At 36.0% G+C, this 12087-nt stretch overlaps 1 protein-coding gene across 1 annotated transcript in view; it reads left to right on the top strand.

Annotated features, from left to right (window-relative positions):
- Positions 1 to 12087, top strand: part of METTL25 (methyltransferase like 25) — a 176447-nt gene that overhangs the window by 162890 nt on the left and 1470 nt on the right. Inside the window, exons 10-11 of the mRNA XM_006882536.1 lie at positions 255 to 329; positions 932 to 1003. Of these exons, the coding sequence (XP_006882598.1) occupies positions 255 to 329; positions 932 to 1003 (147 nt within the window). The remainder of the gene's footprint in view (positions 1 to 254; positions 330 to 931; positions 1004 to 12087) is intronic.

The raw sequence follows: 12087 nt of genomic DNA, 5'->3' as shown, positions 1-12087 counted from the left end.
ATAGGGTCGCTATGAGTCACAGGTGACTCGAGGCGGATAAGAGCAACAACAACCAGTATACTTAAATTTTGTTAAATTTACAGAAGAGAGATACAGTAGTTGGCTTCTATAGAGAGTTTTAGATTTGGAAACCTTATGGACAAGTTGACCCCATCCAGTTAAGTCACACTGATTCAGAATAAACTTGACAGCAGTAAATTTTGGGTTGGGAATTGTTAATTTTATTATTATTTCTGTTTGTTTTTATCTTGAAGCTACCAGAAAAAACTGTAATGGACTACTACAAGAAATATAAGCCTAGAATGAATGAGCTAGAAGCTTTTAATATGGTAAGTCTCAGAATTAAACTTACTAACTTGTTCTGCCTGTAGACATAAATAGGACCCAATTAAATTTTATTATAAGGTTAACCAATTTATTGTTTTAGCCTTACTCTAGAAAACTCTTGGAGATATTTAATACTTCAGAATTGTACTATTTGTTAGCATATAATAAAGTGAACTTGTGGTATATTTCTCCCAAAGTATATTCTTTCATAGGATCACTATGAGTCATTTGTAACTTGATGGCACTTAACAACAACAACAAAGTATATTATAAGTGCAAGAGAGATGTTTCAGAATTCTTTGAACTCATATTTTTATTCATTGCCGTTTATTTCATAAGCATTCCTTTTGTTGAATTTCATTTTTAAGTTTTAAATAAAACTTTTATCCATACACATATAACTCCTTGTTGATTATACCTAATAGTTATTAGAAAGGCACTCATTCACCATTTTTATTGGTGAACACTTCCAAAAAACCCTTTTGATCTTCACAGTATTCATCTACTGAAAATATACAATGAGTACCAGAGATATACTCTGAAATAGTTTTTCCTCAGCATGAGTATTAAGTAAATAATTATCCTATTCTCTCATCTTTTTTAGTTGAAAGTTGTTCTGGCTCCTTGTATAGAGACATTGATTCTTCTAGATCGACTTTGCTACTTAAAAGAGCAGGTAAACCATGTTCTTTTTAAAGCCATAAGTACTTTTATTAAATCCATTAATATGAGTCCATTTATCTCTAAGATAATATTTTGTCACATAAAACTCAGAAACTTAACACTTCTCTTTGTATTTTCTAAGTCAAAATATCTATTTCATCTCTTTTTCAACATGTGATATATATACACACACAACAGGTATGTTCAGTGGAGTATAATTAAATTTATGATATTTACTAGGTAAGGGCTCTGGTGACATAGTCTGTTGGGAATTGTGCTATTAATCCAAAGACAACACCTCTGTAGGAGTTTGAATTCAGCATTGACTCCTAGAGAGGAAAAGAGCAGTCTCCTGCCCAGGGATTTACATAAAGCCAACTGAAAAGTCAGCTATAAAAGTTGGTTCCAATTCAACAGCAATGAGTTGAGTTCTCTGAGTTTTGAAATGGTGACAACAGTACCGAAGAAAATTAAAACAAGTCCATAAAAACCAAAATATAAATGTGAATCTCTTCCATCAGAATTTCAAAATCATCTTAAGAATAGGTTTGAAGCATTAAACACCAAGATCACTTGACTTATGTGATGATATGAAAGATATCATCAATGAAGACAGCAAATGGTCATTACAAAGACAGAGGAGAAAAAAAAAACCAACCCTGAAAATTGCACTAGAACATCAAAACAAAATAAAAAAGCCAAAACAAAGGGGAAACTTCCAAAGTAAAATAACTGAACAGATGATTTCAAAGAGCAGCTTGAGAAGATGAAACAAAGTATTATAATGGAATATGCAGAGAACTGGAATTGTAGAATAGAAAGGGAAGAACTCACAATTTTCAAGCTGAGAGAACTGAAAAACAAACTTAAGCCTCAAGTTGCAATATTGAAAGATGCAATGGACAATATATTGAATGACGTAGGAAGGATCAAAAGAAGACTGAAGGAATACACAGAGTTGCTGTACCTAAAAGAACTGACTGACACTGAAAAAAGCCAGGAAATACCATTGAGCAGGAGCCGGAGGTAATGAAGGAGGAAGTTGAAGCTGCATTGAAGGCCCCAGGAATCGATGGCATACAATTGATTATCTCAGTTAACAGATGCAATGCTAGATGCACTATCCAGTCTATACCTGGAAATTTGGAGGACAGCTCTCTGGCAAATGGATTGGAAGATGTCCTTGTTTGTTCCCATTTTCAAGTGAGAATGGAAAACTCTCTAACAATATCATTAATATCACATGAAAGAAAAATACTATTGAATATCATTCAAAGATGGCCAGAACAGTACATAGATAGGAAATTACCATAAGTTGTAGCAGTATTTGGAAGAGGCCATGACGCCAGGGATATCATTGCTGATGACAGATGGATCCTGACTTAAAGTGAAGAATACCAGAAGAGTATCTATATATGCTTTATTGACTATGCGAAGACATTTGACTGTGTGGATCATAACAAGTTATGGCTGACGTTGAGAAGAATGGGAATCCCAGATCACTTAATTGTGCTCCTGCAAGACCTATACCTAGACCAAGAGGCTTTTGGGTGAATAGAACAAGAAAACATTGTGTTTGTTGTTGTTCAGTGCCATTGAGTTGTAGACAACTCATAGCGACCCTATGAATGAAAGACCTGAACACTTGTATAACTTTCGTCCTTTCTCCATTTTCATAGAGTTTCCAGAGGCAAGCCATTTTGGAAGTGGATGCCACTCCTGCTTCCGAGCTTGTTTTAATTGGGAAGCTCCATCGAATACTGTTGGTTTAAAATTAAGAAGGGAGTGTGTCAAGGCTGTATTCTCTCTCCATACCTATTCAGTCTGTATGCCCAGCAAATTATTTGAGAAGCTTAACTCTAAGAAGAAGATTGTGGTGTCAGGGTTGGAGGAAGACTCATCAATAACCTGCATTATGCAAATGACACCAAATTGCTTCCTAAAAGTGAGGAGAATGTGAAGCATTTGTTGGCAGAACCGAAGAATATAGCCTTCAATATGGATTGTATCTCAACGTCAAGAAAACCAAAATTCTCACCACTGGACCTATAAGCAACACCATGATAATGGAGAAACTATTGAAACTCAAGAATTTCATCTTCCTTGGATCCACAATTAATGCCTTTGGTACAAGCACTCGGTAAATAAGGAGAGATATCGCACTGGGAAAGTCTGCAAGTAAGAACTTCTCCAGATTACTGAGGAGGAATGATGTCAGTTTGAGTACTGAGAGATGTCTGATTCAGGCCATGGTGTTTCTGATCACTTGCTGTGCATCTGAAAGCGAGACAGTGAATAAGGATGAGAGAAGAATTGGTACCTTTGAGAATTGGTGATGGAGAAGAGTACTGAACATCCCAGTGATTGCCAAAAGAACAAACAAATAAGTCTTGGAAAAGGGACAGACAGAGTGCTCTTTGGAGGCAAAGCTGATAATGTTTTGCCTTACGTACTAAAGGCATGTTGCTAGAGGGGTCTGTCTGTTCCTTGGAGACAGACATGGTGCTCAAAAGGTAGAGAGAGGGTTGGAGGAAGAGAGGAAGATGCTCAACCATGTGGATTGACGTGATGACTGCTGCAGTGGCCTCTAATGTGTGAGGATGGCATAGGTTAGGACAAAGTTCAGATCTGTCTTTCATAGGGTCGCTATGGATTATCCTAAATTCTATGGCACCTAACAACAACTGCTGATATTTAAAATACTGTCAACAAAGCTTTTTCCATCAAAGCAATCTACAAACCACCATAGCACAAGAAACTGACAGATGAATGGTGGTGCTTAAATTTAGGAAGATATTTTTGCAGCTTCTAATTTGAGCTGTAGTCAAAATAAGGTTTTGTGATCTGTCAAAATGAAACCATTTATGAGTACTTCCTCATCACTGTCATTATCAATCCTTCATTTTAACAGTTTTACTCTTTAATGGAGAGAGATTTGCTTTTTTCTTCTTCTTCTCTTAGGTTATTTATAACAAATATACAATAATAAATGTTTGCTTTGTTGCAGTTACATTTTTATAAAGAAGAGCCATTTTAAAATAAATTTATTAGAATTTACTTGCCTGATCTGTCAAAATAACTTCATATGCCTTAGATAGTTTTGATTCTCACATTTGTGAGGCATACAGGAGCCTTTTTTGGTTGGTTTTCTTTCTCTTTTTCAATACATTTTCTGAGCCATTTTGACCTTCTCTGTCTGCAGTCTCTTGACGTCCCTCTCAGACCATGCAATAAAGGTCTGTTCATTTCTTGGAAGGAAGAAAAAACCAACAACACACCCCAACCAACAACAAAACACATAGGTTTAAATCCACCAGAGTCTGCTTAGAAGAAAAACAGGCTATCTTCTCTCATAAAGATTTATGTGCTCAGTAATCCAGTGGAGAGTTGCTATGGATGGAAGCCAGCTGAATGGCAGTTAGTATTCATCTCCTAAAAAGTGCTCTCGAGTCAACCATGACCGAAAGAGATCTTGTGAGTTGTCCTGAGGAGTGACCAGCAGTCAGCAAGAAAGGAAAAATATGTAGCCCAAAGCCTATAAACTGACACTTGAAAACAGCCCCAAGAGTAAGCTTGAAAATGATTCTTTTTTTTCCCTTAAGAAATATGGGGGCATGGATTTTAACAGATTATTTGATATAATAAGAAAAGCATAAACAACAAAAGCCAAAATGGATCAGTGGATCCTCATAGGAATTACTTTGGTTCATGAAAGGACTTTACCAAAAAGTTCAAAGATAATAGATTGGGAGAATATAATTTTTTTAATTTTTATTTTTTATTGGTTTGCTTACAAAGTTTATGTACATGTTATTTTACATTATTCTTAATGCACATTGTTTTTCATACAATCATTCTCATGCATTGTTTTATAAAGTTAATCATCATGGGGGGATGAAAAATAAAATGCTGTCTTAACCATTTGGTGCTTCTGCAAAAAAGCTGAACATAGAAATGCCATATGAGCTAGCTATTCCGTTGCTGAGAAAATGAGAACTGAGGCTCAAATGGAGACTTGTTTACCAATGTTCGTAGCATTATTCACCATGGCAAGAACATGGAAACAGCCCAGATGTCCAACCACAACTGAATAGAAGGAGAAATTGTGATATAGTCACACAATGACATACTAAGCAGCACGCAAGAGCAATGAGTTTGTAAATTATTACCTAACTTGGGAGAAACTTGAGAGCATTATGCTAAGTGAACTAACACAGTTCCATAAGGATAAATATTGTATAAAACCATTATTGTAGATTGAGTATGAGGATCCAAGGAGGGGGGCTGGCAAGTGGAAGCAAAGAGGTGAGGATGGGCTGGATGGGAATTGTGAATCATAGGGTCACACAATTTGATGAGTGGGGGCAGTGAAGGAAATAGGAAAGATCTTGTGTGAAAAACAATATATTTAAGATTTGTAAATAAATCAGTATAAAATTTAAAAAAAAATGCTTCCTTAAGATGACAGAGGCTCTGGTCACCTTAACTGCAATCTTGTGAGGGACCTTGAGCAAGAATACTAGATGAGCGAGTGATATACACCCCCATACCCCATGCCAGCTCCCAGGATGGGGAGAGTCATGTAGAGAGATCAGCCCTCCTACTTTGAACAGAGGAAGACCTACCGCTTTCCCTCCACCTTCTGTCCACCATATCTGCCCATTTCCTTTCACAAACTAGAAAAGGGAGATAATAAATATTCAAATCCTGTCTAGATATTACCTGTGACTAATACAAGAATGAATTCAAGGACCTGCCACTGAATATTTTTCATAGAGTAGAGGAGACAGTTACTTTGGCCTTGAACATTGCTGTTTAGCTACATCACATGGGATTTCTTAAGGTCAAATGGAAGTGAACAGGTGGAGCTGTGGTTTCTGGAGATGTTGTACAGTCATCCTGCTTTGGGAAGACAGGAGGGGAGCATCAATATACAGGTATTTCAACATAACATTGTCATTCCCTGTCACATTATCTGGTTACAGCAACTTAACATCTACTAAGAAAAAACTCACGTCAAGAAAGCAGAAGTCTGCCTCAGTCCTCATGAATAAAACCAAATAATCCTTCTCCTAAAAATGTATACCCAATAAATACCCAGAATGAGACAACAAGAAGAAATATGTTCATGTGGAATTGTTTGAACAGCTACAAAAGAAGATGCAAATGATGGAAGAAACAAAGTCACTAAGAGAACAAATACCCCGGAGACTGTGATCCAAAAGAAATATATTAATAAAGAGCAACTTTAACAGCTACAGAAGAAAATACAAAAGATGGAAGAATTGATAAAGAGATACAAGAGGTACAAGTACTTAAAAAAAGTAATTACAAGACAGAGAGCCAACACAGTACTGGCAATAATAGAAAAGCATGAAAATGCAATCCATAATATTAAGAATGAAATGGCAAAAATATCTAACATGCTTGTGGGACCAAAAAGTAAAACTGAAGAGATGAAACAGACAGTCAATGAGATGGAAGCCAAGAGGCTCACTGAAAGCATACTAGAAGAAAAATAAGAGATGAGATGTAAAGAAAATGAAGAAAACATTGGTATCATGCAGGATGACATGTAAAGGAACATGATTGTAATTCCAGAATATGGGAGTGACAGGGAAGTCCCTGAGAAGATTGTGGAAGTACTAGAAGAAAACTTCCCAGATATTATGAAGAACAGGGAAATCCACATTCAAGAAGCACAGCGAATAGACTAGACCCACAAAGAAAAATATCAAGACATAGTCAAATTCTCCAAAGTAAAAGAGAAGGATAGAATACTAGAAGCAGTGTGAAAAAAAAGAGTCACTTACAAAGAGGAAACAATTAGATTAAGTTATGTTTTCTCAGCAGAAACCATGAAAAACAGAAGACAGCAGAATAGCATATACAGAAAATTGAAAGAAAACCATTTCCAACCAAGTACCCAACCAGCAAAGTTCTCCATCAAATATGAAAAATAAATTAGATCCTTCGAAGAAAAGAAGGAACTTAAGGAATTTGTGAAAACAAGAACAAAACTATAAGAAATTTTAAGTGCAGTGCTTCACATAAAATTGCCAAATGGAAGTAGATGGATCACAGTAACCAGAAACAACAGAAAAAGAAACGCAGCAAAAGATCAATGGTGAAACCTAGGCTGATGATAATCACATGTTATGTGAATGGACCAAATGTAACAATTAAGAGGAAAAAGAGTATCAGAATGTATAAATACAGAAACCCATGTTGCCTACAAGAGACACATCTAATAAATGAAGAGAAATACTTAAATCAAAGGCTGGGGCAAAAATATACCAAGCAAATGGCAACATCAAAAAAGCAGGAATGGCAATACTAAACTATGATAAAATAGACTTTAGAATGAATATCACCAGAAAAGATAAGGAAGGACATTACATACTCATTTAAAGCACAATACATCAAGAAGACATAACTTTGGTCAACATTTATGCACCAAATGATAGACCTGCACAACATAAAACAATGGTTAATGGAATTGAAGCAAGAAATAGACAGTACCACAATAGTGGTAGGAGACTTCAACACACCACTATCACCAAAGGACAGGTCAAATTAAATTTAGCCAAGATGCAGAAGATCTAAACTATACCATCAGCCAACTCAACCTTGTGGATGTATTCAACGTACTGCACGCAACTAAAACTCAATTCACTTTATTTGCAAGTGCACATGGTACATTCTCCAGAATCAATCACATATTAGGACAAAAAGCAAACCTCAACAAACAAAAAAACATTGAAAAATACAAAGTATCTTCTCAGATTACAATGCCTTAAACTAGAAATTAACTGCAGGAGGGTAAAGCTTACAAAACCACTCATGTGGAAGCGAAATAACTTAACTATCTGCTACAACATGATTGGATTATAAAAGAAATAAAAAAATGAAATTAAAAAGTTCCTTGGAATAAATGAAAATAAAACATAACAAAATGTCTGGGATGCAGTTAAGGCAGTTCTCAGAGGAGCAGTTCATAGTAACAGGTACACACACAAAGAAGGAAGAAAGAAAAAAAAAAAAGATCTAACGCTTCATCAGCTAGAAAAAGAACAGCAATCTAATCCTACAGCCTTTAGAAGAAAAGACATTGTAAGGACAAGAGCTGAAATGAATGAGATAGAGAACAGAAAAATAATTGAAACCATTAATAAAACCAAGAGCTGTTTTTTTCAAAAGGGTCAGTAAAATTGATAAAACACAGGCAAACATAACAAAAGAAGAGAAAAAGAGAAGACACAGAAAACTCAAGAAATGATAGATTTGACATCACAACACAACCAGATGAAATTAAATCTATAATATTGGAATGCTATAAAGCTGTACTCAGATGGATTTGAAAAGCAAGATGAAATGACAAATTCCTTGATATTTATGGCCTAACCAGATTGACCTGAACAATGTAGAACACTTGAACAGACCTATCACATAAATAGATGATGATGATGATGATGATAGATAGATAGATAGATAGATAGATAGATAGATAGATAGATGATGATAGATAGATAGATAGATAGATAGATATAGATAGATGATAGATAGAGAAGGTCATAAAAAGACTTCCTTATAAGGAAAGCTCTAGACCAGATGGCTTCACAGCTGAATTTAACCAAACATTCATAGAAGATATACCACCAATTCTACCTAAAGCTTTTAAAAAAATAGAAAAAGAAGGAACACTCTTAGAGTTATTTTATGAAGCAAGCATAATGCTGATACCAAAACCAGTCAAAGTTATTACCAAGAAAGATATTACCTTATTATTTATGGTGAGATTCATTCTGAAGTCTATTTTATCAGAGTTTAGAGAGACCAGTATCTCTCATTAATATAGATGCAAAAATCCTTAGCAAAGTCCTACCCAATAAAATCCAAAAGCACATCATCGCCAAATGGGATTCAGAACTGATAAGCATGGATGGAAAACAATAAGAAAAACAATCAACTATATTCACCATATTAACAAAGCAATACCATAAACCATATGATCTTAGCAATTGATACACAAAAGGTATTTGACAAAATCCAATATCCCTTATCTATAAAGACACTCAGCAAAACTGGAATAAAAGGAAATTTCCTCAAAGTAATGAATAACATATATGTAAAACTGAGCCAATATCATTCTCTATGGAGAAAGACTAAAAGTAGTTTCCTTGTGAACAGGGAACAGGAAAAGATACACACTGTCACCACTATGACTCAATATTGTATTGGAATTGCTTGCGAGGGCAATATGACAAAAGAAGAAAATAAGAGGCAAAGAGATGGTTAAACTGTTGCTATATGCAGATGATATGATAGTGTACACAGAAAACCCCAAAGACTCAACAGCAAAACTTAGAGCTAGGAGACCAGTTGTGTAGAGTGGCAGGTTACAATATCATTATCCAAAAATCAGTGGAATTCTTCTACAGTAAAAAATAGAACTCAGAGAAGGAAACCAAGAAAGCAATACCATTTACAATAGCAAACCACAAATTGAGACACTTGGAATTGAACCTAACTAGAGTTACAAAAGACAAACTACAAAGAAAACTATAGGACATTTCTGTGAGACACAATAAAAGAAATAAATGGAAAAATGTTTCCTGTTCATGGATAGGAAGACTCAATATTGTGAAAATGCTAATCTTACCAAAAGTAATCTACATTTTCAACGCAATCCCAATACAGATACCAAATTCCTTTTTCAAGGAGATCGAAAGAGATATTGTAAAATTTATTTGGAAAGAGATCCCAAATAAGCAAACCACTTCTGAAAACCATAAATTAAGTGGCAGGCATAGCAGTCCCTGACCTCAAATCCTTCTACACAGCAGTAGTAACTACAATAGCATGGTACTGGTACAATGACAGACACATTGACCAATGGAATAGAATTGAGAACTCAGAAATGGACCTATCTATCTATGATCCCCTAATATTTAACAAGGAAATGAAATCTACCAAAAGGAAAAATGACAGTCTCATCAACAAATGGTGCAGACAAAATTGGACTGCTGCTTGTAGAAATCTGAAATGGGAACCACATCTCACACCATACACAAAAAATCAGTTCAAGGTGGATAAGCACCCTGGGAGAAAAGCCCCAAACTCTAAAGTTCATGAGAGACAAACTAGGATCAAGCTTAGTCAGTCTAGTCTGTGGTGTAAAGAGACTGCCAGAAAGATACATTCTAAGAAAATAAGATAATGAAATAGAATGTCTAAAGATAACAAAGTGAAAAGAAAACCTACTACTGACTGTGAAAAAAATGTTTGTCAATACCATTTCAGACAAGCATTTCATATCAAGACTCCTAAAGGGCCTCCACACAAAAAAGACTGACTGATAACACAGTTTAAAAATGGGCAAAAGAAGACATGTGGATGGCCAAGAGACACATGAAGAAATGCTCCAAATCACTGGCAGTAACAGATGCAAATCCAAACCACAATGAGATAACCATCTCACACCAGTAGCAGTGACAAAGTTTAAGAGTGTGACAAAGTTTAAGAGGACAGCAAGCAATAAATATTGGAGAGGATATGGAGAAATAGAAACTGTTAGCCATTTTTTGTGGGATTGTAAAATTGTACAACAACTCTAGAAAGCAGTTTGGAGCTTTCTTAAAAAGCTGAACATAGAAATTCCACTGCTTGAAATATACCCAGAGAAAATGAGAACTGAGGCACAAATGGAGACTTGTACACCAATATTCATAGCAACATTATTCACCATTGCAAGAAGAAGGAAACAGCCCAAATGTCCACCTATGATCAAATGGATTGAGAAATTATGATCTATTCACACATTGGAATACTACTCAGCACACAGGACCAATGATTCTATATATTACTGCCTAACTTGGGAGGGATTGGGGAGCATTTTACTAAGTGAACGAACTCAATCCCATAAGGATGGATACTGTTTAAGACCATCATTGTGGAATGTGTATGAGAATCGAAGAGGAGGAGAGTAGAAGCAGAGGGATGAGACTGGGGGGAGGGAGAATTTGTGGTTAATCTTGTTGATTGCCATTGAGTCAAGCACGACCCATAGCATGTCTTTAAACAAAAGGCCTGAAGCTTTTCTATAACTATTGTCATTTATCAAAGTTCATAGAGTTTCCAAAGGCAAATGTTGTTTAGGAACTGTATGTAATCATAGGGTCACACAATTTGATGGGTGTCTTTGGGTTGGCAGTGTAACTCTCACCCACTTGGCCACCAGAACTCCCTTTTAGCATTGACTACTATTAAATTTTTTATATGTTCTTTAGTATTTCTATTGTTGTTGTTAATTGCCATCCAGTTGAACACAACTCACAGCGACCCTATAAACAAAAGGCCTGAACCCTTTCTATAACTATCAACATCTATAAAAGTTCATAGAGTTTCCAGAGGCATGTTGTTTAGAAAGTGGATGTCATTCCTGCTTCCAAACGCTGTCCACCATGAGTAACCATTAAGGCATTTGACACCTCAATGGCACAAGGTTCAGCATCACAGCAACCTCAGGTTACCTCAGTACAGTGTACTGACAGAAGAGTGCTATACCACTTAGAAGAATGTTCCTCCAAAAATATAATAGCAACCAACTTTAAATACAAAGGCCCACCCTGAGTTCTTGTTTACGCTAAACAAGAGGCTTAAATTAAAAAAGGAAAATCAATCAATATAGTATGTTGTTGTTGTTGTGTGCTGTTGAGTCACTTGCCATGTATAGTGACCCTATGTACAGCAAGCAGCTCTGAACCCTGTCCTGTCCTGAGCCAGTCTCACTATTTCTGACATACCAACCCCCATTGTCCCAGATATTGTATCAATCCATCTCATCCAGGGTCTTCCTCTCCTGCGTTGTCACTCAACCCTACAAAGCATGATGCCTTTCTCCAAGGACCAGTCTCTTCAGGTGTCCAAAATATGTGAGGCACAACTTCAAAATCCTAAACTCTAAGGAGAGACTTGATTTCACTCTAAGACAGACCTATTTGTTTTCTTGGTGATCCATGGTATTCTTTTTCTGTCATCCTTAGTCCTTGTGCAGCTCTCTGAAGCATAACAAGTAATTGAGAAGACGATGGCCTG

The sequence above is a fragment of the Elephantulus edwardii genome, unplaced genomic scaffold, assembly GCF_000299155.1.
Source record: "Elephantulus edwardii isolate Elephantulus edwardi_28Jun2011 unplaced genomic scaffold, EleEdw1.0 scaffold00021, whole genome shotgun sequence".
Classification (NCBI taxonomy): domain Eukaryota; kingdom Metazoa; phylum Chordata; class Mammalia; order Macroscelidea; family Macroscelididae; genus Elephantulus; species Elephantulus edwardii.
The sequence above is the reverse complement of the archived record's forward strand: the minus strand, read 5'-3'. Positions and strand labels throughout refer to the sequence as shown.